The sequence below is a fragment of the Cyrtonyx montezumae genome, unplaced genomic scaffold (assembly GCF_038088225.1).
Source record: "Cyrtonyx montezumae isolate F1298 unplaced genomic scaffold, pur_monq_1.0 scaffold_0, whole genome shotgun sequence".
Classification (NCBI taxonomy): Eukaryota; Metazoa; Chordata; class Aves; order Galliformes; family Odontophoridae; genus Cyrtonyx; species Cyrtonyx montezumae.
Genome location: NW_027071824.1, coordinates 22,152,154 through 22,179,939, shown reverse-complemented (window position 1 = coordinate 22,179,939; position 27,786 = coordinate 22,152,154). Strand labels below are relative to the sequence as shown.

General features: G+C 36.0%; 1 protein-coding gene across 1 annotated transcript in view; it reads right to left on the bottom strand.

Annotated features, from left to right (window-relative positions):
- Positions 1-3,603: 3,603 nt before the first annotated feature.
- Positions 3,604-27,786, bottom strand: part of RGS7 (regulator of G protein signaling 7) — a 195,671-nt gene continuing 171,488 nt past the window's right edge. Inside the window, exons 10-18 of the mRNA XM_065729858.1 lie at positions 20,796-20,870; positions 19,781-19,879; positions 19,004-19,065; positions 17,884-17,994; positions 17,242-17,367; positions 9,392-9,578; positions 5,791-5,880; positions 4,496-4,549; positions 3,604-3,679 (exon numbers count right to left, since the gene is read on the bottom strand). Coding sequence (XP_065585930.1) covers positions 3,605-3,679; positions 4,496-4,549; positions 5,791-5,880; positions 9,392-9,578; positions 17,242-17,367; positions 17,884-17,994; positions 19,004-19,065; positions 19,781-19,879; positions 20,796-20,870 — 879 coding nt within the window. The 3' untranslated portion in view covers position 3,604. The remainder of the gene's footprint in view (positions 3,680-4,495; positions 4,550-5,790; positions 5,881-9,391; positions 9,579-17,241; positions 17,368-17,883; positions 17,995-19,003; positions 19,066-19,780; positions 19,880-20,795; positions 20,871-27,786) is intronic.

The following is a 27,786-nucleotide window of genomic DNA, read 5'->3' as shown; positions in this document are numbered from 1 at the left end:
AATTATTATTTTTCAAAGCTTTGTGATTTTTTCTGAAACACACATTTCTTTCAATTTTTAAGAACAACCCATAAGCAAATTTCAAAAGTGTAACTAAGAAAACTTCCAGGATTGCACATTCCATGATTGAACAGAAGTTCCTACAGCTGATATTGCATTAAAGCTTGTCCAAAATGCTATTCTAAAGAAAAATATAGCCTATGCTTGCACATCAGGGCTAAGTGGACTTCTGGTCTGACTTTCAAGTATATAGCAAGTTTTATCTGTCCAGAACAAAATTTACTGGCTAATGGGAAATTGATATTTGCATTGTTTCACAGTAAAGGGACAATTCTTAACGTGGCAACAACAGTTTAAACATCTATAAAGTCTATCCCTCTCTGAAAAGAAAAGCGGAAGCTATTTTAAAGAGTTTTAATTGCCATATCTAGACTGTAATTTGCTGTCATATTAAGTTACACTGGACATGGGATTGTGAAAAATGTGCTGTGTTCCATGGCCTTCACATTTCTTGTCCTGCACGTGAAATAGTCTAATGTTACTACTGGTTTGGAGAGGAAAATCCTCAAAGGAAACTGGTAAGCAAGTTCTAAGCTAAGGGGATGAAGACAGCTGGAAAGAGTGTGGGTAATTTCAGCGCTATTAAATTTGGTTCTTGTTTAGGTGGTTATGAGGGAAGACAATTACCATTTGATGACTGGTTTAATAAATGAATTGAATTTGCTCAGTTTTGTACTGGCTGTATTTTCGTAAGACGCCACAAACTTGCAACAAGCCCAATTTTTTTCACCCCTACAGTTAAGCAGCAACAGATAAAACTCTGACACTGGTGGTGGCATCTGAAGCTGTCACACCCACATGCAGTGATGGAGCATCTCCCCTGGGTGGCTCTGAGGAAAAGACTGCACCTTCCTGCTCTGCTAACTGGTCTCCTGCCAAGACAGGAAAATTTACATGTAGTGGAAAAGAAATGAGCCTACTGTGCCGTAAATGAGATGCTTTGTTCTGGGTGTCCAAACCACTGATCTCAGCTAAGCACGGGCAGGTGTTCACAAAGGCTCAGAGACTACCGGTCTGATACAGTCACAGTTCCTGATGCAAAGGAGAAATTAAAGTCTTCCTTAAAGGACTTTTTTTGCTCCCATCAGTGTTTATCAGTGCACCGTACTTCATCTGTGTTTTTTTTCCTACTCTGTGTAGATGTTATTACTTGATGTAGAGGAAGTTTCCTACCTTTTTATTTAGGAAAAAAATATTACATATTGCAAATACAAGTTTGCTATTACTTTACCTATATTGTATCTGTATGTAGACATATTTCTAACACTATTCATAGTGTCTGTTGCAGACTGCCAAAAACATTAGCGACTCTGTGCTGTATAATTTACAGAGCAAGCTAAATAACTAGTGCTTTTAGTTGTGCATATAGGGCTTTCATAAAGTGCACTGAATTATTGAAAGCTTTCTGAAAAGAAAACAGCAGTGGCAAAGAAATGCAAAACTAAGTCTATCTTGTATGCGTAGATAGATCCACTTCTATTTTTTCCCCCACCAAACTAAAATAATGAGTGATTATCTTGGGTGATTTCCATTTAATTTTATGATTAATATAGAGGGGTAGCACTTCAAAAATTCCTGAACTTTCTAGCTTAGCAAATACTTTCTGTTGCAAATATAACCCATTTCAAATCACTGCTACAAAAGGATTGGAAATCTCTTATAGTCTCATTTTAACAAATCAGATTATGAATCACAAGGTCATCCTCTCATGTTCAGTCACTAGGCACAACTGTCGTTTGTTTTTTTTAAAACATTTCAGATAAAAATCCTGAGGTCTAATTTAGTTCAGTGCAAAGTCACTTGGATATAACTGAGAAAAATAACGGTGGAAATGAATCTAAATTTTCTAAATTAGCAGAAGTGAAAATGCATTTTTCCTCTTAATAAATCATTCAGAGACTACTGTGTTTGGTGAAGTTGTAGAAGACCTGTTTCACATCTATTTTCTGTGTTAATCATAACAGCAGGTCTTTTAACACAGTCTGTCCCTTTACAGTTGAAAAAGTTAATTGGTAGGATATTCTGAGAAAATCTTGCCTCATTCCTGCATGTTAGAACCACTGAACCAAGGCACATAATTACACATTATAAGCTCATCATTGCTGAGAACAAGAATGGAAGAATAAGGATCCCTGGTGGCAAGGGGTCCCGGGTCCATGCGGGATATAAACTCAGATCTCTCATAGAAGGTTTGTACCTGAGAACCCTGGTATTCTGGAGTAATTTGCAAGCTTCCAAGCTGCTTGTCTCATCAGGAATGTATGCTTAGAATTGATACTTTCTACTTCAGTAGCTGACCTGACTCGACAGATTCCACCCAAATTCATAGCGTAGTGGTTTGAGGAGAAGCAAATGCATGCAATTTACTTTATATTCTCATCACCATGAGAAAAGAATCACCCTCTTCTACTGAAGTACCAGTGTTTCACATCCAGAAGTCCTCGCTCCCCTCACTCTAGCTCACAGCTTTGTTATTGGGCCTGCCTTGCATCTCCAGCATCCTCCCATCCTGTATTTCTGCCCAGAGATTAGCTGCTGAACATCGGGCGTGCTGGCAGGGCACTATGCTCGAGTGCTTATGTACAGGGCTCATGCATTATCAGAGAGTAACTTCAGTGCCTCCCAGTCTGTGTTCATTTCTTCACTTTTTTATGTTGTTTTTTCCTCGCATCTGCCTGCAGCTTGCTATTTTTCCCTTTACAGACACTTGTTTACATACTTTTTACCATAACCACTTCCTGATCTGCTGGCTGCTTTAACACTCAGCCTATTTACTGTAGTTTGTCAGGCACTTTGACGAGCAAAATCTTGCCTCTCAGAGGTCCCAGATGTACTGTCTGCGCTCTCTGTCATTAACACAGGCTCGTTTATTACTGCAGAACTTCCTGTTAAACATCTCCATGGAAGAAAGTAGAATCATTACGTATAATGTTGTCATGTATAACATAGTTTTACAGATCAACCTGTTCAGACAACACACAAATCACACTGCAACATGCTATGGCAACACCACCATGCAAAAAATAGGGGTTTTTGTTTCAAACATTGAGATTGTTTCCTGTTTATTTACTTTTTAGTCTTACTGACTTTGTCTCATTGGATTAAAATTTGTTCCTGATTACAGTGGATTCAAAGCGTATTACAGGAAGCCTTCACCTATAAGAAAGTAGTCAAAGGATTACAGTTTTGTTTTAACATGTGAGATATTCCTACAACCTCACAAAACTTCATACTTTCACTGTGTTTGTTTCTGGTTCTGATTACTGGAATGTATATGTAATTTAAATGCTCGAGGAAATACTCTTAAGCCTCTTTGTATGGGAGGCAGTTTCTGAGAACTGCTTCTCCTTCCCTAGTAACTAAAAAACAAAAACCATGATCTTTGCTGAAAGCTCTCATATTTTTCATTTCAACGCACACAGCCCCACTAACCAGGTCACAGAAAAAGCCACAGATGCACACACACGCACAGCAGCATCAACTGCACAATTCAACGGACAATGCAGACAAACTTGAGTAGAATCCAAGATCTTTCTACCTCTTTTCATAACAGGTTAGTGCTCGCCCTCAGTGTTGGTGTACAGTTTTTATGGCATGGGAAAATAGGGATGTTTCTGCCCTACAAAAATAAACGCGTTGAATGCTTTAGTTGGAACTTTCACAAAGTTTAAAAAAAAATCCAAAGAAACCTGACAAGTAAAAGGAATCCCACAATAGCAGGCAATCAGTGGATCTTTTGGCTGGTGGCAAGAGAATGCCCACAGCAAATTTACCAGTCTTCACATTTTTACCTCGGTGAAATATACTTCCAGAATTATTATTAAAAAGAAAAATAATCAGTTTCTGTATTCATAATCAAATTGTAATTGCAGTCAAACCCTTCTGCATCGTCAGCATCAATTCTTTCATCCTAAAGAAGCTGTGCTAAACATTAAGGAGGACAGGGAAAGGGAAATTACTGTAGTTTATTTTTTCCTGTCCCTGATTACGAAAATGGGACAAACTCTTTTCTAGTTAAACAAAAAAGAGATAGCAATGAAATCCAATATACTTAAACTATATCAAGCTTAGTATTTTGGGAGGCACCAGAAAAAGGAACAACATCAAGCAAGTTTTCACAGATTCTTTACTACAAATTAAAAAAATAAAAAATTAAAAGGCAAATCATTTCATGTTCCTAATGTAAAAAACATGGCTCCCAAAGTTCCATTCCTCCACGTGTGACTGTGGAGGTCAGCAGGAAAGGGACTAGGGAGGAGGGGTTGCAATGAATGTACATTATAAAGCTGACATTCCTAGGAAAATTCACAAACTGTGATAAATAGACTTTTAACTGTCAGGTTAGAGAAGCAAAAAGGGAAAGGAAGGTTCGGAGAGGGGGAAAGGAGAAGGATGTCCCATCAGGTTTACTAGTCTTCCGAGGCAACAAACTTACCACATTGCGTGTGAATTTCTCAAAAGATGTTCGACGATCCAGTGTGTTTTCCAACTTAAATTTAAAATAAAATTAAAAGAAAAAGGAGGGGAAAAAGAAAAGCAAGAAAAATGGAGTAGAAAAGGACCGATGAAACAATGGACTGCAAAACAAAGTTTGTATAAATAAGGAAGCAAACACAGGTATGAAGCTGTAATGGGACTCTGCAAAACAGCAGATGGGTGAAGCAGATATAGCATTTGACAAAAATCATTTTTAATGGGGATCAAAATGGTTTGATTTAAAATAAAAACTGAAAATACAGAGAAATAATGAAGTGCACATCTTGTGTTAATGAACTGACAATCACAAACTTAAGGACTTCACACGGACAGTTGTAGCTTTCTGGTATTTTCAACATCTCTCTCTATATTGGATCTTCAGAAATCAATGTTTGAACAAAAAACAAAATCACACAGTACTTTCATATTATTTTAGGTCGTCATTATAAACAATAGAATGCTACGATGTCAATAACTACCTTATTTCGGCAATGAGAGGGCCCTGGTTTTGCAAGCAGATGGCTCCCAGATGATTCTAGGAGATCACTATTTAGAGCCCTCCAATAAAATTATTTATCATTACAGAACTCTGCATTGCACAAGCTGCTCCACATACTCTGAGCTGTGCCTATTTGGGAGTCATTCCATAATCTGGGCTTCTCTAAGCAAACATTACATGCCAAGACACGAGCCTCTGATTACATGAGTGTGACATGATCAGTCTTTCGAGTCAGATTTCTAATCTATTCAGAACTATTCATGTAATAATAGGGAAAGGAAAAGGATTAGGAAGCCCCTATTTTTATAGCTGGAATCAGAAGTTATTCATATGAATGAGATTGTTTCTAAACACATTCTGTCGATTTTACAGGTGGAATAAAGAGAACAACAGTTATTACATAAGCAAACTTGCAAACATGAAAGACTATTCTTCTGGGATTTTATTTTATTTTTTAATGTATTTGTAAAGCACTTAGCAATTTAAGGTGCTTCATAACAGAGAAAACAGTACAATATGGGATGTAAAAATAAAAATAAGTTTTGCTATATTAACTTATTGCAACATGCCCACATGCAGGATATATACACATATGTATATTGAACTCCTGTGTGTATGTGACCCTCCAAACACGCCAAGTTGGTCACCTACCAGATATCCAGTTGCACTGGCACAGGGGAGAGAAGACTGAGTATTGTGGCAAACATAACCACCGCTTTGCACAGTGGCAAGACAAAGGCAAGATGGACCAATACCTTTTTCTTGGCCTGTAGCAGCTCCTGGTAGGCACTGGATCGTATAAAACGAGGATAAGAATCACTTTTCATCAGTTTGTAAATGTGCTCCTGAAAGGAAAAGGAAGTGTTTTTACTCACACAAAAGATGTAGGTGAAACAGTCGTATATCTTTAATGCCAGCTACCACTACTTAGAATGGGAAATGTTATAAGGTTAGCTGAAGTTGCAGTATCTCAGCTAAAGATGAATTACTTTCTGGTCTTAAACCAGAAATCCCACATATTTATTATGTATAAAGGATATAGCACACCTTCCTTAAACTTACTGTCCATATTTTCAATACAGAATTATTTTTCTGAGCATTTAGAACTCAGTCCTATCTTAAGGCCCAGTTTCAAAACTCCCTTACATCAGTCAGCTCTGTTAAATGACTGTATCAAAAGCCTCAGATCCTTTCTTATCAGATTATTTGAACTAGCTTCTAGAGATGCTCTTCTGACTTGATAGGCTTGAAAAGGTGGAATACTTCTAATTTACCACTACAAATAAGTGCTTGACCTAGAGAGGGCATCCCCTGGCTACTCTTGAAAGCATTGAAACATGTTTATTCTGCTAGCCAGCTGATAATATAAAAAGGAAAATGCACATGCAAACTGAAAGATAGTTCTGGGCTAATCAAATTTTCAATATATTTATTCTTCAGAGACGTATACAAATTTGATAACACTAATCAAAAAAGAAAAAAGTGACACAAGCAGAGGCAGTTTATAGAGCTTTCCTTCTTGCAACATTCTCATCTCTGTAAAATAAAATAATTAAAATAAACAAGCAAACACATACACACACAAAAAAACAACACTAAAAATCTATAATGTAAAACATTTTATAATCTCATTCTGGTTATAATGTTAGAGAAGGATTTTTAGAAAAAGCAATCTGAACAGGAAATACTCTCACAAAAAAAATTAAGAAATGTACTGCACTGTGTTGGCTGTTTTCATTTTCTTTTTCACTTAAACCCTACCTTTAGAAACTTTAGCACAGCAATCAGGAAACAGTACATAAACTCTACAGTAAATACTGTTTCTGAGGTTGGTACTGCATGGAATTAACGAATAGAAAAAAAACACCATATTAAAATTATAGTGATGTAAAATTAAAGCTGATTTTTTATCTTAGATTTGTTAGAAACTCTAGAGAATGATTCTAAGTGCCTTTCATTGTGCTTCTTACACTAAGCCAAGAAGTTCTGGCATATAGTCAGAACTGAGGCTCGTTCATTTGGCGAGTTTTAATTCCATTCAGTTCATACAAGAGCAGCTGATTCAGCCAACTGAAAGCAGAAGGGTACTCTGGTACTGGCGTACATATCAGTGATGATGGGCATTAAAATGCCATATCTGTGCAAAAATCTACCCTATAAATACAAGACTAAATTATGTTGCATTAATATTGTTAATGTACAATAAGTTGGGAATTGAGGATGGATACTATTTAGCACAATTGGTCTATTTTTACTTTTGTATCACTGTCATTTGATATGGAATCCTACAGTACCATCTTTCAAGTCCAGAAATGCTTTCCAAAGCATTTTAAAGCACAATTAAATTACTTGGTGTCTGCCAAAATGAGTTGTTAGTGGTCCCTTTCCCAGGAGGCAGGGCCCTACTCCTGACTGAACTCTGTTGCTGCAACTGGGGCACAATGAGAGGTCCTAAAGCATCAAGTTGGAGCTTGGCCTGCCCTTTTTTCTCTGCAAAATGGAGCCCTCCTGGTTCCAGTTGTATGGTGAATTGCATCAAATATACATAAGCCTGAGTGCAAGAAAAGAGTCTTTCTTGCATAAAGACAGCATACTCTATCACTTTCAGAAACTGAAAGGGAGAAAAAGAGAGAGGAAAAAAAAGGGAGATCTGGAAGTAAAATGGTGTTGAAACTTTACACATATTCTTATGGGGAAAAAAAAAAAAAGGATGCTGACAAGGAATTTAATTTCACTTTTCTGACTCAATTGCAAAAATGTATCTTTCTTTCAACCTTTAAACTTGCTAGAGCTTTTATTTGTGCAACATGTCTTTGCTGTATGCTAAATTCCTAAATCTCCAGTGGCTCAGTAGGTGTAATCAAAACCCACTTGTTTGGCTTAGAGCAGAGTAATTAAAATCTGTATGAATGATATAGTATTTAATGACAATGTTATTGTAGCATCATAGATTGCTATTATAACAGTGATATAAGAGGACACAAATTTTCTTTCTTTTTAAATTGGTAGATTATTTCCCTTCCTATTTAGGGCAGAGGCATTTTCCTCCAAAAAATAGAAAGGCCAGATTCATTTTTCCTTCTGCCTTGAAGGACTTACAGCAGTTATCTCCGGGCTCCCAAGTAGATGTCCTAATAATCAAGCTGTAGAAAATTCTGCAGGGATATGATTTCAATCTCTCCTTTTGACACCATTTTACTTTGCATTAATAATTAAATTTTCATCTCTGGGCTCCTTATGAAAAAGGGAGGGTGGGAGTAGTTCTGCAACTTTTACTGTGAATCCAATTATTTTCTGTTGCATTTCTTAGAAGTTTGCAAATATAAAATACTAAGCTATGAGTCAAATGAAGTTTCATTTAGTACTGAGGTGCTTGGTTTTTAGTTTTTTCTTCTTTTTTTGTTTTTGTTTGGTTGATTTTTGTTTCTCAGTTTTCTTCATTTTTTTTCCCCTAAGGAAAACAGATTTGTATTTTACTGTTTTTTTTTTAACTTTTGCTCCCATCTCAGAAAGTAAGCATTTTCACAACCTAGCTCTGATCAAAAATTTCTGATTATGGTATTCAAAAATATACTAACTCAAAGCCCCAAAAGCCACATAAGACATTTACAGACTTACTCCTGTAATAGTGCTATCAAAGAACACACCCTTAGGATCTTTGCTTGATGTTCTGTAGATGATAATTTAATACAGCATCCATGGAATATGATATTTCTGCACAAGCCACTACTAAGTTTTATTTCTTACATGACTCGTATTTTCTTCACAATGAGAAGCCTCACTATTGTAAATGACAACTACTGTTTCGGACAAACACTGAGAGAACAGACAGTGAGCCTGTATGAAGGGAAGTCCTTCACAGACAGATCTTGAGAACTAGAAATTGATGTATGCCAAACCCACTTGAAGACTCTACTCTGGATGCAGAAGCTTCCTGAACAGAATTAATCATAGAATCATAGACTCATTAGAGTTGGAAGGGATCTCTGAAAGCCATCTATTCCAACTCCCCTCCAATGAACAGGGACACCACAGCTACATCAGGTTGTCCACAGTCTGATCCAGTGGCACCTTGAGAGTCTCCAGGGATGGGGCATCAACCACATCACTGGGCAACCTGGGTCAGTGCCTCACCACCCACACTGTAAAAGATTTTTTCCTTATATCTAACCAAAATCTACCCTCTTCAAGCTTGAAGCCTCCAGAAGGAAAAGTTACACGTTTGGTTTTCCAAAATATCTGTTTAGAAAACAGAACACTACTGTTTAATTCTCAAATATATCTTATTTTATGCATATGCATTTCAGTAGCCAATATTCTGTTTCAGATGTTCATAAAAAAGAATCGCAAACTGACCTGAGCATCTTCAAATGTGTATCTTCCAGGGTCCTTTACATTCTGCGTGGTTTTGTCATAACTTTTTGAATCTAGATTGATGGCACTGGGTGCACCTGGAGCAAGAAACTCTTGCCAGATTTCTTGGACGCGAGCAGGAACTTCGCGGATAGGTCTCTTCTTCAGGTCTTCTACTGCTAACCAGAACCTATGGCACAACACAGCATCTTGACTTTCAGCTCAAGTGAAATGGTGGCACCTTTCTTTGCTCTTAAAAAAGAGTAAGGTAACTAAAGGTTTCAAATAAAATATGTGAAAATAGGTAAAATATATAAAGATATGCCGGCTTCAAGACCGGTATGCTGTGTCAGGCAATCCAACTGCCTTAAAAAGCAGTTATGAGCCTAGACAAGATGGGTGAGGAATTCTTCATTACTTATGAATGTGTAGCTTTCTTAGGAGAAGGTTTTCATTTAACTGGAATTAAACCAAGGTCTCATTTCATCTGAGTCACAAGGTCTTATATCACTTATAAACCTATTGCTTTTTGATATTCCTTCAGAATAAGAATAAGAACTTATGCTTCTGATAACTATGTAAATCTAAGTCCTGATAAGCTATCAGCCAAATAGCTGTATATGTAATTTTGCTACTTTTACTCCACAAATTATGTATAAAAAGGATAAGAATTTCTATAATTTCATTTATTTGTTCAGCACTGTATTTATATAAATATATATTTCAAACTACAGTATACAGAAGCATCCATTCTCTCTTCCACTACAGAGCAAATCAGCATCAGGCAGTGACATAAAGTGACAGCCAGTTCATGGTATCCTTCTCATTCTAGAGAAGGATCACTAGAAAGAGTTTGATCATACTGTGATCACAGCCAGCTAGCTATAAGCTTTGTTATTATTGTTATTTGTTATTTTCTTGTTATTATGAGCTGTTTATTGCTACCTCTCTTATGGCTATTCAACCTCTCTCACTGCACAAAACTCAATTCAGTTAAATGAAATCAGGATCTCATGCTTAGGTATGCTTCAGCACACTTAAACAGTAGTTTTTCTTTTCCTCAGAGATCTCAATTAAAGTACGATTTTTATCATGCTACATATGCAACCACTGTAAATTTTCAGTATTGTTTTGACATGGTTGACTCTATGAAACAGGTCACCTGAAGCTTGAAGTAAGTTAACTGTGAAACAAGTCAGATTTTTACAAGGCTGACTACTGATTTGGATGGACCTTTAAAATGTGGTTCAATACTGTCTAAAACAAAAATCAAAGTAAAATCTCCTAGCTTTGTCCAACAGTTAATTGCTTGGGTAGAGGAACTGTGGAAGGGTATTCAGGCAAACAAAATAATACCACACTAAATCCAAATCATAATGAAGTTACTGCAGCAACTTACAAGAGAGGACAGTAAAGCACTGTAAAGAAAGACTAAGAGAATTCCTCCTATGACACATTCTTCAATTGTCATAATTTACCTTCTGGGAAGCAATTAATTCTTCGCAGTTCTGTTTTGAAAGTGCTTTGTAGTGCAGATGGAAGGAGCCCATGCTCATCACTTCCAAGCCACTACAGTCAGCATCACACCACTGAGATGACTATTTTAGGTACCTCTACACCTTCCAGTTACCTTAGTATTTATGCACAGCCTCTCAGTCTGATGATCCCTCAAAATTCTCCAAGAGATAAAGAAGTAATATTGTCCCAGTTTTGGAAATATATTAATAATGTACTGTATTTTCTCCAAGAACACAAAGAGAGTCTGTGCTAACACAAAAAAAAAAAAAACAAAAAAACCTTCAGTTTCAAATATTCTGAGTAGCACCACTTATTTATATGAACTGCAATGTGAATTGAACACAGTTCTGCACAAAGCCCACAGATATATTCCAGAAATCCAAGGGCAATGCATTAAGAATAAAGGCCTCATAACTCAAGCTTAAAAACCGCACAGCTCAGAAACTCTAACTCAGTTCGCTCTGTCAAATTCGGGCAACCTACTTTGGTTTCCTTAAGCTACTTTTAATATTTGCATTTAAAAGTGCATATCCTGCAGAGCCAACCCCTTTAAATGCATCTTCTGGGACTGACTGATTACTCATGTGTATCAAAGTCAGGTAAGGAATAGAGAAATGAAAGAGAAGGATGTTCTTTGTAAACACACATCTTCTATCACCCTGCAGACATCCTGAGTGCCTAGCTCAAAGCTGTCACATTCTTGTTTGTTCCTTTATATCACTGCCAATATTTCTGGAAGTCACTACAAGCTTAGTATCCTACTTAGGATGTTATTTTCTTTTTCAAGTAAACTGTTTCTATACAGTGAGTTATACTCAGTTTTGGGAAAATAGATGGGAGATAAATTGGACTTCCTTGAGTAAACATGAAGCTTCCAATATGGAATAGCAAGGTTGTATAGATACATTCTTAGGGGCTGAACATCAGATTTTCAAAAAATTAATTCTATTCTACCCTTCTAACATTAGCATTTAAAAGCTCTATTGGAAATGTGGGGCTCTAAATATAGAAAATACTTTAAAAGCATGAAGAAAATGCTGATTTCTGCCACATGTTATGCTTAAGAAGCTTACTTATAGCCAAAACCCAGTACACTATTTTAATCTACTTTTAAAATTTTTAATCTACATTTAAAAAAGAATGCTTACCGTCCTCCCACATAAGAGTTAAAGTCAAATATGTAAAATTAGGAAAGACCAAAAACGAGGCTGCAACCTCTTGCATTTTCTAAAATAACATTTCTGAATATCACATGGCAACCAAAAGGACAGATTATTGAAGGAAGTGGAAATGGATTTTGCAAGATGTCAGCACAGGCCTCAAATCAAAAGATATGTCTGTCCACTTTTATAGCTCTACCTGACAGGATGCAACCAGAGCAAGGGAAAACTCCTGTAGCAAAGGGTATGTTGCAGCAGTAAATATATGAAATGGGAAGAGAGGAGAGAGGGGATACCAATTGAGAGGGGATACCAATTGCTTTTTCTAGACAAATCTATGCACAAACTTGGTGCTACACTTCATAGAAGGAACTAGAGCTTAGTCTCTTTCATTGGATGAAACTTGAAAATCCTGTTGATGTAGGTTTGCTTCAGCCATGGAGACCCTCTCTAGAGGATGCTCAGTGCCATTTGAATAGACAGTCTGAGTGCCTGGATATAAACATTGCTGCTTTTTTCATCCCAGCATTTGGGTTGTCTCTTGCTGGGTCACATGCCAGATGTATAGTTGAGTATGTACAGCATATGAGAGTTGCACCTCCAGCCACATGACATGGTAGGACACATGTAAGACATCTGGGGCTTATATCCTCCAGCTGGACTACTTTCAAAGTAAGGGCGGCCATGCCAGATAAATAGCACAGCTGCATCACAGCTTCCGTCCCATTAACTGACCTAAATGCCTTAGGCAGCCAACAGCAGATTCCAGATTAAGCTAATCAGTTATATTTAGCACACAGGAACATAGGAACACAGAAGGAGGAAGAAAGCTGCAGTGACTCTCAACAAATGTGTGAGAATTAAAAAACTCTGAGAAAGTGAGGTGGGTTTTCCATGGGCTTTGCAAGCAATATATGCGACACAACAGGTCAGAGACAGACTCCAGCATTTTCAGCAATACTTTTCTTTTCTTTCTCTTTTTCATTGAGAAAAACAGCATTTTTGTAGGGGCATGAAAGATTACTCTTTGAATCCTAGAAAACACCTTCTTGCCAAGTATAACTTCAAACTTTAAGATATAGTAGTGCTAGAGTTCTCAAAAAAAAAAAAAAAGGGAGAGAATTAAATCTGGAAACTAGTTTATTCTGATCTGCAGAAATGACAGTATTTTGGGGACTTGGAGTTTACACTTCTGTCTGAAACAGAAGTAAAGCACAGGCAATTTCAGCCTCAGGGATTACATTTTGGCTACGTTTGCTCTGAACAAGGTCTCATAATCAACAGTATGAGGAATAAACATTACCAGTGCCTCAAAGAAAGTGTCACTACCAATGCTTCTGTTCAGATTTGCTACACTATCAAGCATGGTTAGTTGTTCCTTCATATGTCTGTATCTTCCCTGCTGGTGACTGGTCATCAATAAAAAAGAGCAACAAAAGAAGAAAGTGAAACAGTCTGGATTTAGAAAAAGAACTTTGCCTCTTGTACCAGTCTCCCTCTACTGCTCTAGTTAAAGTAATGTCCTGTTGTAATTAAAAAAATTACCAGTACCACTGGAGTAAATTAAACATAAAATTAAGTACTATGTCAGAAAAAAAAATTGTGGGCAAAATAACACATTTTGGTAGTACTTTTTAATCCATTTAATTTATAGGACATAGTCAGAGCATCTATTTCCAGTACAGAACATATTAACAGCAATTTATGAATCCATGATAAAAATCTCACAAAATCTCAGCTTGCAGGGGTCTGGTGACATAAACTTCCTCAGGACAAAACACCTTGACTTAACTCACTTCTCAGTTCCTCTCCTTTCTCTGAACAGACAGAACTCAATGCCTCTTTTCCTTAACAGGGTAACAGGACCAGTGGCTTTTGCTTCTGTGCATGATGGAAGATGTTCTGTCACTGCCCTCCATGCACTAACCTCTGAGGCTTTTGCAGCTTTGGAGATCACCCCTACTGCAATACTGCATAATAGACTTTCAGACTGAAACCACTTAGAAAACAGCCACGTAGGAGCAAATGTACAGTTTACATATGAATACTATTTCTCCAAGGAGAGGAATGGAAATTTTCTACAGAGATGAAGAAATTCAGTTTCCAGGTGCCACATTTCAGTAAGATTCATTCCAAACACGGGCCACTGTCATTGAAAATCCCCTTTCCCATGCTTGAACATCCTCGTAACTGAACTCAGTAGCACTGGATCATGCTAAAATTTAAGCCTTGTGAATTCAGAATATTGGCCACAATGTTTTTTTTTAAGGGTCAGTAGGAATTTTTATAAATTATCTAAACTGTATGTTACTTCAGTTATTACCTCTCTTGTATTGAACTGTATGCAAAGTGATCCATTCAAAACAGCTGCATGATAAGGACAGATTACAACTCATAGATATGTTAGGTAAATGCATAATCCATTCTGGCTATTAGTAAACAGCAATCACATTGCAATTAAACTGCCATGCTGATAAACCTTATCAGACTTTTTCAAGAGCTCTTTTCTAAATGATCGAGCAGAATTCATGAGATGGCTTAGAGTTTTACTGGATGTCTCAGTGCTTTCTCTCAGAAGGAGGATAGGTTGTATTTCTTTGCTACCCTTTACAGCACCCCTACTGAGGGAAATACTATTAATTCCAATATACAGGCAAATATTAAAAAGCAGGGACAGAAAAAAGAAGTGTACTCTGATTGCATTCCTCTTGATTGCACAGTTCTTAGTTTTAACTCATGACTCAAGCTTCTTTATCCCTGTTCTGTTTCTTAAAACACAATCTATATCCTCTAAGACTCAGATTCTCAGCTAGCTTAGACAGTCTTAGTTCAAGTTAATGAAACAGTAATACTGGGACATTTAACTACTTAGTTAATAATCATGCTTTAATACAAACAGTGTATCTGGTAGACTTAAGAACTGATTCACATTTCAGGCTTTTTTTTTTCATTGAAGTGACGTATAAGAAATCTAATCAATTAATACTGAATCTCTCCATAGTGTCTGCACATCTTTAGTGCTGTATTGGGTAGCTTGAATCCACAGTACCACCTGTCTTACCTCCCTTAGGTTTAATGGCTCTTATTGTAAAATTTATCATGACCATGTCTGTGAAGGGACAAGTCTACTGACTTGTGTTCACACTATTGCAGTAGGAAGGTGTAAATGGAAATAAATGTTTTGTTCAAAGTGGCTGTCAAATACAAACAGAAGAAAAAACAAATTACTGTAGTGGGGTTAATAGCTGAGCAAACAAACAGGTAGTCTTCTAAATTTAAGGTATCTTTAACAATAATGCTTGAAATCATTACCTAAATACATTTAATTTCTTAGTGTGGTCTGTAACACTCTCATACACAACAAGCTTTACGAATTCATGAGCTGTAACCTGATTTAACTGTTTGAGTTTAACTGTGGATTGATTTCCCCAGTTTGAGAATGCATAAATGTAATTCTGAGCTTGTGAGACAGTTTCCATTTAATCATTGCAGAAAGCCCCTTTAAAGTAAGAATTTGATCCCCTGCCTGATTCTTCCCAATGCCAGCCTTTAAGCTCATATTTTCTACTGCTGTTATATATCTTATAATACCAGTGTAAAAATCTAGAGATAGAAGAGAAGATGGCATGTCAAGGAATCAGCTCAAACAAATTTCTCTAGTGTATTTTTCTGGATCAGTCACTTGCAGTTTGCCTGTGGTTAGTGTTGTAAATAGGATTAGAGAAAAGAGCTAGGGATTATGTGGGTAACACTGTAGTTGGCAGAGAGACAAATGAATCACAGAAACGCACTGAAACTGCAGTACATACTAGGCTGGATAGGTTTATGTTTGAACAGCTGCTCTGCGTAAGGAATTGTCAAGATATGTTGTAAGTGAAAAAATCACTTTTTTCCTCTTTGCTATGATGCTGACTTCACCATTTGGATTTCTTAATGAACAAAAAATCTTTTTATGTCACTAATGAACTTATCAACATAAAAATCAATCTATATTTCCGTGTTCAAACTATATTTCCATGGTGGTAAAGTAAAAAAAAAAAGTCATTTGGGAAATATAAGGTATAGAGTACATAATATACATTCACGATGCTAAGTTCTGTTTATGAACATGATCAGCAATTTTGAGAAATCCATCTTTAGTTATGGTGCAGACAATCCCAAATTAGCAACAAGGAGGTCTGTGTAATTGCTGAGCATTTATGAGCCAATGCCACAAAGTGCTACATGTGTCTTGTAAAGCACTACATGAAGGTAACTTTTCTATGAAAGGTTATACTGCACCATTTAGAAATAAATACAGGCATACAAAAAGAAGAGGTTTGGGAATTTTCTAAGCTTTGTAATGTAAGCAAATAGAATTTTATATTCCTTATGCTATAGGTGAATGAGAAGTGATACAGATGGCATTGGACAAGATGGAATATACAGAAAACTGTGGCGTACATGCTTATGTGCTATATACAGTGTGACTCATCTATTGAAATACTGTTACTGGTTCCTCTGAAATAATCCTTACCATAAGACTTCCCTAGAACATCCACACCAAGTATGCTGTAAGCCAATGCATGAAATATTATTTAAGTCAAATAGTATTTCTCACTGTCTTTGAAATAACACTGTTTATGTACATATGTGATTTAAGACTCATACCCTACAAGCACATTTGTATTTTTCAATTAGTAAGGAATTTGAGAGGTGAACATCACACTTTTTCTGTTGTGTCTGACTCATTTCACCTTGGTGGAGCTTTTCAAAGGACCAAGAATCCCCATAAATGGGACCAACAGTGAAAATATGCAACTTTTATTGCTAAATACTTTATATATTTTTTAACAAATTTTCTTAATAACTTCAATTTTTCCTAAAACCGAACACAATAAAAGCTACTAAACAGGTTCTGAGTAGGTCAGTGTTTTAATGCTGAGAATGAGCTGAGAGAAAGCCTTTTATTGGGCATTTGAACTGAAAGTTGAATATAAAAGAGACTGTTTCATGTGAGTCTCTGCTAATTAAGGCAGTCTTTTCCTCTGCTTAAATATAAGTGCAGGCAGCAATCTACATGAATTGACTCTAAAAGATAAGATACAGGATAACTTTTGAAGGGATTGAAATCGTCCAGAATGATAAGGAGAAAAGAAAAAGTACCTGAAGAGCTACTAAAACATAGTCTTTTACCTTAAATTTTCTGAACTGAATTCTGACTCCAAGAACTTGAGAAATTGCTCTCTTCCCACAGGGTCTTTCAAAGCTTCATCCATGCCAAACCCCCATCGCTTCACCCTCTGTTGTCCTGGCTCTTTGCTACAGAAGAGAAAGCAATAAAACCCACAATCAGCAATAATTTTTAGTGCGCTACATACAGAATACAGTAGATAAAGTCTTAGAGCTCAGCCAGAAGTTTCTCACTTTCCAGATTACTCACATCGGTGCAAAGTTCAGCAATGGGTAACCATGCTGTCAGTGTTCACACAGGATGAAGACGAAATGCATTCACTTTCACAGAAGAATAAGGATTTCCAACTAGGAAATGTTACCAGATTTCAAAAGTAGTTTTTTTTTCCCTCACCCTGAAACCCTATAGACTGGTTACTGTAACTCTACACAGATCTATTAGCCTATAGCTCTTCACATGTTATAAAACTAAAGCTAGAAAGACAAAAAGTATATTGCATTGATTTTTGCTTCAGTACTTTTCTTTGATACCTCCTTCTGTATGAAACTTTCACATTTCAAGAGAAGACCATTACGCACCCTTCACACCCCACAAAAAAAAAAAAGAAAAAAGAAAAAAGAAAAAAGAAAAAAGAAAATATATACCTTGCCTCGAGTTCCCAGAAAGTAGTGTCATCAGATATCCAAGGATTTGAGGGATCAGGGGGCACAAGAAATGGATCATATTCCAAATACTGCTCTGTATAAGCTAATAGACTAGGAAAAAAAGAGCATCAAACATTGTCATGTCAGGAAGGGAGAAAATCTTACAATGTTATCCAGTTATCATTTTCCTGTGCCTCAACCAAACCATTGTAATCTGGTATGCATAAATTCAGAAATAACCTACAAGCTCAAGCTAAAATAGGTTTGCTCTGCTTTAAAATAATCAGTGATTCCACTCACACTGAACCCGTGGGTCCTTGAAGAAAGAGGGTGCTTCCAATCTTTCCTATCAAAAGTTGAAAACTACAAACTTTTCTAATGTGTCCAAAATTATCCTTTGAAATATCCATTAGGAATTAGATCAAGAAACTGTTCCCACGTCCATCTGCTTTCATCAAGGTGCATATTTTCTAACCTTATGGTTTTGATAATCAGTTCCTTAAAAAATCTGTTCTAAAACACCTGCATGATATTCAGGTCACATTCATTGACCCTGTGGCTACTGAACTCCTTTTTTAAATATTTCAAATACAGTTAATGTTTTATATTATTTCCTAATCAAATGGCACTACTTCCAAATCTATTGCTTTTTGAATGGTTTGGTTTCTAGCCCTTCCTTGCATATTTTGTTCTAACTTGGAGACAGATTCCTGCTAGTGTTACGTGCTCTCGTTGGATGTAAGCTCAGACCCACTTTGCTCAAGGTGAGAGCTCATCACTCAGGCAGCTCTATCAGTCAGATCCCCTGCCTTGTCAGTGATTAACATTTTGAAATATCAAAAAAAATAACCCCAGACCTATTTCTAGTTAGCCTTCCTGTCAATGTAAGGGAAAACTTGAGAACACTTGGTCAGAGGCCACTACAGTGACTTGAATTCATCAGGAATATCTGGGCCATCTTTTATTAAAAAAAACATCTTCATACCTCACACTTCAACTCTCTTCAGTTATTTCTGTGACGTGAGTTCTCTAACCTCTCTTTCCATCTATTTCATACTGACATTTTCCCAATAGTTATCAGTCTAATTGAAAAAAACAGAAGATGTGACAACATACTTACCTCTCTGCAACTTTTGACATTTTTAATCGATGTCTGTCTAATTGCATTTGCCAGTGCTTAATCTGCAAGAAAGGAAAGCAGAGTGTTATGAGTAATTCATTGCCTGACTCCATATTTTTTTTATTAGGGCTGTAATTTAGCCTGGGGCACCAAAAAGAAGTATATCTGTAATAAAACAACACTTCATCAGTGTAGTTCCAAAATATGGAATTGTATAATAATAATAATGGAATTTGCCATCAAAGAGGAAGATTATATAGAGCCAAAAAATAAAATAACCCGGTATAACAGTTTCCCTACAGGTTCATCAAAATAAATCCAATTAGCCCTTTTTAGATTTTTGAAGAAAGCTACTAACTCTTCAGACATTTACCTTCTCCCAGTTCTAATACCTCAGGGAAGAGTAATGAAACATTAACAGTAGACAAATGTGTGAAGCCATATATGCACACAATGACATGTTAGCATGCCCCCCAAACTCAAATCAAAGTGGGAAAAGGAAGAGTGATGACTGAGCAGTCTACTTAGAAGAAGGCAACGGGGTTAACTATGCAAAGAACCCACCAACTGGACTTTTTCTAACTGCCTTCAACTGTTTAATGTGAGATACAAAAAATGTCACATTTTGTCTCATACCTAAGTTCATATATCCTGAAGCAAGGAAAAGGTTTACAAAGCAGTTTCTGAACATACTTCCCAGTCAAGATAATTTTTGGTTTACTACTACTTTCCTAAAAAGTTCATTTAAAAGTAAGTGCTTGCAGTTATTTTTCAAACCTCTTGGTGCAGTTCATCTTCTGTGGGAGGCTTAGTCTCTGGTACTGGTGTGTGAGTAGGGCTGTGACTTCGGATGTCATTTTGTAAGCCGTAGACAGACTATGCAAAAAATATGGAACAATGATAGTTGCTTTCGAGCAACGTTTTCTACATAAACCCACAGTACATAACTGGGATAAAGTGCTGAAGACTTTATCCCAGATCACCAGCCTCTAAAGAAACTGTAAATAAGTCATGTGCTCACAGAGAATTTTGTTTCTATATATCATTATGCTGTACCAAAAAATCCAGTTTCCTAAAGCCATTGGACAGAGCATCAACATTTATTTTGTCTCTGTGTTAACAGCACAGCAAAAATGGAGTATGACACTGAAAGGTAGCTATTAGAATAAGTGGAACTGGTCAGTGGGAAAATAATCTAAATATGGTTTCCTTTTGAAGACACTAAAATGTACCCCAAAAGGCACAAATTAAAGTTGGACTCAATCTACATTATGATAAAGAATATTTGACAGAAAATGCTGTTTCAGACCGTTTATATGCCCCTAGGGAATTTGGACTGTTTTTGAATCCTAGTATAGATGAAGCTTATTTCATCCACAGCTTTTATACGTTAGTTTGAAGCATAACAGTAAACTAGAGGCAACCTTTTGATTAAGGTCTGTGCAAGAAGCACTACTGTTACAGTTTACACTGCATTTTCAATTTTTTTTCTTAACTAGTGATATAAACATTTTAACATAATCTATTCAAACTACTGAAGACCATGAATACCATAAAAAAATTATTTTTATTTCCATAGTCTCTGGGTATTTTTCCAAACACTTTCTTATGAGATAGCATTTACTTAGCGTTAGAAAATTTGTTAATAGTAATTCACTTAAGAGCTTATTATGTAACAACATACGTTCAGGTACTCATTCCTTGCAGCAGTAAGAAAAAGATATTTCAGTAAACTATGGAACTTCATGCAATAAATTACCTCCATCTCCTTTTCTATAATAGCAGTACTTACCTTTCTTGTTTTATGTGGATTTCTCATTCTTGAAGATTTTTTTATATCCACTTCAGTAGTGTTTACACATCCAGGCTATTCAAAGAAAAAGGAAGAAAAGCAAAAGTATGAAATCTAAGACCATACTATTTCCACTGAAATACTTCTCTTCAGTTTGTTAGTCTAAAAAAATACATAATCAGAGACATAAAATAACTTCATGTCCCTCTGCAATATTGCCTATAGGAGATACTGAAATCTAAACAACAGAGCCTAAGGAAGCATCTAAAGTACCATTTTGTCTGGTGTACTGTAAGATTTTTTATTCAGCCAGGTTTGCTAGACCCCTATGATGGTAGTTAAGAGAAGTTCTACTGTGTATCTTTATGCTATATTAAACAAACAAACAAGCAACAACAAAAAAGAGGGCTTCAATTGATTTGCTTCTTAAACTACTCTTTAAAAAAGACAGGCTTCAGCAGTCCCATGAGGTAACTGGCAGTCTAAACAGAATCATTATATTACATTAAATCTAGCCTCCAAAGATTATCACAACCCTGTAGCCTCCCAAAGGATACAATACCTCTAGTTTCTTTTAATTCACCTTCAATATTATTCTTTAAGTACTAACTCCCTGTAGAAATCTGCTCTTAATGCATTTCTGGAAGCCACTGTTAAGTGTTATCCTCTCAGGTGAGTTTTACCTATTGATTTTAAAGAGATTAGATATCCCACTGAGAGTGGGAAGTATAAAAATCTACTCTCTAGTGAGAGTAGATTCTTTGTGAAAGTAGGTTGGTTTGTTTTATTTTTAGTGGGAGTAGATTTCGAATTTACTTGCCAGACAATCAAAGAGGACTTATTATCATGCTAATGACAAAACCATGAGTACTGCTCCAAAAGTAATGCCTCCTGTTTTATTACCTTGGCTCATGATAACAGAGGCAGATATTAGTAGGATGGCAGTAGAAGTTGAACCTTCCCACCAGTATTCTGTTATATGTTGTTGCCACGTGACAAACAGCAGCAGAGGAACAATCTAACAAAATGGCATCTGACATGGAAGTGTATATGAAGAGAAGGTGTGTCACTGAATTCCTTCATACAGAAAAAGCAGCACTCATTAACCTTCATCAGTGCTTGCTGAACATTTATGGAGATCATTTATGGATGTGAGCACAGTAAGATGGTGGGTGTTATGTTTCAGCAGTGGCAATGGCAACAGTGGGTCACCCCTGCTGCCAAGCAGGCTCTTGTCCAATGCTTGTGAAAATGCATAGCTAATGGTGGTGACTATGTGGAAAAATAGTGTTTTTTTAGCTGATAATCTGCTCTATCCAATCGTGTTATTGTATTCTTTTTATCCATTGTAGGTTCTATGGAAATAAATAGGAGACATTACTTGCAGAGCAAGTTACATGTCTCCTTATCATTCTGCAGAATGCTTGATATCTGTAGCTGTAAGTATTCACAGAAAAAAAAAAAACAAAAACCAACAAACAAAAAACTTATATAGACAGAGCTAAGAAACAAATACATTTCATTAGACAGGTCAATGGTACTTTACCTCCAGAAACCTATTTCAATAACAGCATGATTTTACATGCAATATTTTTAAACATTTACAGTTTTTTAAATGTAAAGTACTACAATATGTATTTTATTCATATTACATTTCCAGAATGAACAGTTTCTCATTACTAAGAAAATACATAGGCACTGGGATAATATAAAGACTGGATCTGTTTAATGTAACAAGCAAACCATTTTATTACAGAATTTGTATGCAAATGCATTCAAATTCCTTTGGATCACTACAGAATTAATAACCCATATATTGTGACTTTTTTTCCATGAAAATACAATGACCATACAATTTAAAATTATTGATGTTACATAAGAGGATTTGTATAAGTCCATCGCAGGGTACATTTGAAATGTTGTGGGGTTTTTTTTCTTTTTCCTACAGCAATCAACATACTGTCTTCAGTACAGCTTTTCTCTGCAGATCTGTTGGCAATAAATTCTTCCACACTTCTTGCTTGTGTTATTATCACTGAAACAGCTCACCTGGTGGCTTTCTAGAGTAGGGAAGGACAGTGATTTTACAATATTTTGACTCTCTAAGCATGGCTGGATGAACCAATGATTAGACTGTCAGTAATCATGTCTCGCTGTTCTATCTACACTGTTGTAGCTGGGTTGGTGCTATTTTGGGGAAATAAAGCTCTACCCATAGATATTTTCTTTCTTTATGAAATAATGTAATAAAATATTAAAAAAAATGTTTTCACCACAATAATATTTTTTTAGCAACAAAAGTTATTTTTCATTCTTACTGAGTACTAAACCTCAGAATAACTTTTAACTCTCAAACTCAACGATAGGTTGAAAAATACCAAACTCCACATGACTGTCAATTTAAAAGCTAAAAGCACTTTTACAGGACAGAATACTGAGTTACAAAGTTAAAAAGAAAACACTGCTTTTACTTGAGAATTATGGTAGCAGCTGGCCCTGAAGAAGACACCAGCAATATCTCAGCCCTTGAAAGCAGCAATTTGAATAGCAGGCACACTTACATAACATACAAACTGTTACAGGTTTTTTTTAGTTTTCAATTATGGTTTGTTAAAAACACATCTTAAAACAAAACAAAACATAAAATACATTTCAAAACATTTTTTGTTTTGAAAGATTTCAAGTTCACTAGCACTGAATTGGCATAATAACACCTAACACCTTGACCAGGTAACTTACAAGTTTTGTAGACTGATGTCAACAAGAAATTCTGATAAACTTTTAGGAATGGAAGAAAGGCGAAGCATACACTGTTTAGAAGGAGACCCAATCCAATACTGAACTTCTACAGCATCTGGTAGAATCTTACTGAAACCTGGTTGTTTACAACTTCTTGGGGTGATGTTATGTTGCTGTGACAGAGCAGGATCAGAAGCAGAATGATACAGGCAGGGAATCCAGGAAGCTTCAGTGCAAAAGGGAAGGCAGCAAAAGACACTATCACAGTACTATCACAAGCTAGGGTAGTAGCAGGAGCTTAGCACAAATATCACCATTATTACAATATTACACCAATATTATTACAAAACTGCTCTTATGATTCAAAACATAGAACTGGAAGCACCTAAAAGAATCAGGGCCAGAATTCATATTTTATTCTCAATTAAAGATTATTTATTAAAGTGATTATTGATACAAGTTTTCTCGTTTCTGAGGTGCTGCCACACTTCATCTGTCAATATTTAGGAATAAATACCAAACATCTTTTCAATTAAAACAAAAATAAAAGCTTTCATCATTTGAACATCTTGTCAAAATAATTCAGAGTCTTTTCTGGAAAACCTTTGCTCTGCTGGACAATGTTTCATCTTATTCACATGCCCCTATTAACATAATAAGGATGTGTTTGGATACAATTACATCCAGCTGTGTTTTGTGTTGCTTTTTTAACTGGACTACCATAGTTCAAATAGTGAGATGCCTGTCAGAGCGCTTGGCTGCAAGATTCCCATTTAGTGCACAGTATATAATTTGCATACCAATACCATAAATAGTTTTCAAACAGATTTCCTGGAAGTCTTGAAGCTTCTTATATAAAAGTAAATAGAATGTTTATTTCTTTCAGGACTAATATACTATATGAAAAGAGTCCCCCACAGCCACAAACACATAGGACTGTCATGACCTGGAAACTGTCATACAGCAAGATCATAATCAGGATAGAATTAGTCCCTTATCTGACATTAAATAAGATGTCTGAAATACTGAAAAATGTTCAAAGGAAACTAATTTTCTTTTCATCTATCACTTAACACGCTCTTCTCAAAGTATAAATGACACTGTTAATTTACACAGAATCACAGAGGTTGGAAAGGGCTCGAGATCATTGAGTCCCACCCCCCATGCCAAAGAGGGCTCCCTTCAATGGGTCATGCAGGTAGGCATCCAGATGGGTCTTGAACATTTCCACAGGAGACTTCACATCCTCTCTGAGCAACTTGTTCCAGTTCCATCACCCTTACTGTAAGGAAGTTATTTTGCATGCTTGTATGGAAATTCCTGTGTTTAAGTTTTAAGCCAATGCTCATTGTCCTATCACTACACACCACCAAGGTGACCCTGGCCTCATCCATTTGCCTCCCACCTCTCTGTAGATTTTTATAAACACGAATTAGACCCCTCCTCAGCCTTCCCAGGTGCACCATGTAAGGATGAGAAGCAACAGTCAGAAATGGCAGTAAGGGAAAATACTATTAGCGACAAAGGAAATATATTTTATAATGGAAAGAAGTTGCTTAGAGAGGCTGCAGAATCTCTATTCTTTGTGATTTTCAAAACTTGTGTAAATGTAGCCTGGACAATTCTATTCAACTTAGCACTGCTATGAGCAGGAGGTTGAAATCGAGGACCTCCAGAGGTCCCTCTCAGCCCATGTTTTTGTGATACAGGCTATAATCTTTACATAGAGCAGGGAATAAAATACAAATAATCCGCACGATAGAACACTCCAATGATATGCTCATGACAGTGTGAAATTCATCACACTCTCCTAATCTCTGCTCAACAGCTGAATGAAAAGAAGAGACTGGTACTTGCTACCTCTGCTCTCTGACAGGCAGTGGTGTGTATTCTCAGTTCATAAAAATGAACTAACTTTTAATTAAGGAAAACTAAATCTCACAGCCTCTTCAGCTAGAAAAGCATAGGTGATATTTAAAATAATTACCTCCTTTCATTATGCATGCCCATAAATTCAGGGTACATTAAAGCAGTAAATGCTTTAATATCCCTTGTAAAATGTCACTGGGTTTCAATGTCAATTCACTTTGAAATAGATTGTTATATTTGTTTTGCAAGTAGGAACTGGTTAAATGTAATAAACCACAAAAAATTTAATGCTTCAGATTTACACAATTTAACATGAAGTTATCTTGGTTTCCACTTGGAAAATAGAGAGTAGAAAAAAAGTAAGAGCAAGTAAGTCAGACACACAAATATAAAGACAAGACAGAGGTTGAAAAACGTCTTTTGAACTATTTTTAATGGGAGACCATCACAAATATATTAAATTTAAACTTTGAAATATCTAAAGTCTCAAATGTTAGTGTTGCTTTCTGTAGCAATCTATTCTGCTATTTCTGTCATTATTTCTGTTATATTTTTATGAAAGGAATCTTTCAAACCTCAGCAGTCACTATTCATATTACTCACTTCTAAACAAGGGAAACAAAGATTATTAGATAATAAATTGAAGAACACCAGAGTTAATTTTTATCAGTCATTTTTATATTCCAACTTACGGAGTTAGCTGGACTGTGCATAGTTGAAAATCAAAGAAGAGTAAGAGGATGAAAGATTACAAAAAAGAAGTGATGCAAAAAAAAAAAAATGCCAGTGGTGCTCAACTGGGAAAAAAAAAATAAATGAGGATAGCCAGAGGAAATCCCAGTTTGACTCTGGATATGTGGGAAACTTTATTTTTCTCAGGCAAACTCCAGCATCAAAGGAGACATTAAAATCCATTATTGAGCAAGTTGTCAGTAACGGCTAGGGCTGTCTCTCACAGAGAAAAACACAGACTATGTTCTCCTGCAATGCAGCAGTTTTTCATTTCCCAGAGACACAAGTTATTGGAGTGTGCAGAACCTGTGAAGGCGTATAAGGAAAGGCTGAGATTTAAGTACAAAGTTTTGGATATTTTTGCATTTACCTCACTTGACTCCATGTTATGCACTTCAGGGTCAATGAGTAAAAAGGCTTTGATATGCAGGAGCTCAACTATTATATTTCATGATCAGGAAGCAAATCCCAAGAAAAAATTCTGTAGCATTTCTGTTTCAAATTCCTTCCCAGATGTCTTGCAAATTTGGAATGTAATCAAGAAAAAAAAAGAATTACAATCTGCTTGTTCGACTGAAGTATAAGAAGTCACAATTTTTTTTCATCTTTTTCATCATTCATCTTCAAATACCTGTATGCTGCTACTAAATACAATCTTTATGAAGCACGAACAGGGTAAATAATTAGAGTGTTATGAATTCAGTCTGACACTAAAATAAGTGAATACAATTTGGAATTGGACTTGCATAGAACAACCGCAATTTTGGTTATAATCCTTAATTTCAATATATTTTTAAAACATGATGCTTTTGAGAAGATGCTGAAACTATCTCTGAAAATAATGATCTACATTCGAGTAATATTATGGAAATAAATTTGTACTACATATCTTAACTGCTAAAACTTGCCTATACCAAGCTGACAATGTACAATCTGTTGGGTTTTAATTACCTACATTTATCTTTTCATGTTTCCTTATTCATCTATTGAGCTGGCATTTCAGGCCTCAGAATATTCAATGTCAAACCTTACTGGAGTCGTTCCTACAAAGGCAAGGATTGTCCTGGTGATAATTAATAAAAGCTTTGTTAGGATTAAATGTTCCCTCCTGTTGAAGATTTTAACAGAGAACTATGCAGAAAGCATAGAGTGAATTGAAATGCTCAATATATATCCTCTTTAGTTAATTTAATTTGGAGTTATTAAATAACAGAGATATACAGTTACAAACTTACTTATTAAAGTGAAATGAGTGAGCAATAAACCTGATTGCATCATCCACTGGAAATGGATGGAGAAATAATGAATTCTTGATAAACTGCAAACACAGGCATAAGCATAAGTTAAACCCACTATAGACAGTCTCTTGGAAAGGACAACTTCCCATTTGTACCAATTAGTAAAACCTATGCATGCTTTTTTAATGGATTTATTTGAAGACCACTGGCTGCTATTAAAATGGCAGAAGGTCTCCTGTTGTTCTGTAGCTTCGAATTAATCAAAGCATGGATAGGATTGCAATCAATGGATAAAAATTTAATTACAAGTTGTCAAGTTTTCTTGTTTAGACAAGAAAAATGAGGTTCAAAGACCATCAGATAAAGAAGAGATGATCAATTAGTTTGATTAAGGTTTCATTAACATTTGCAGT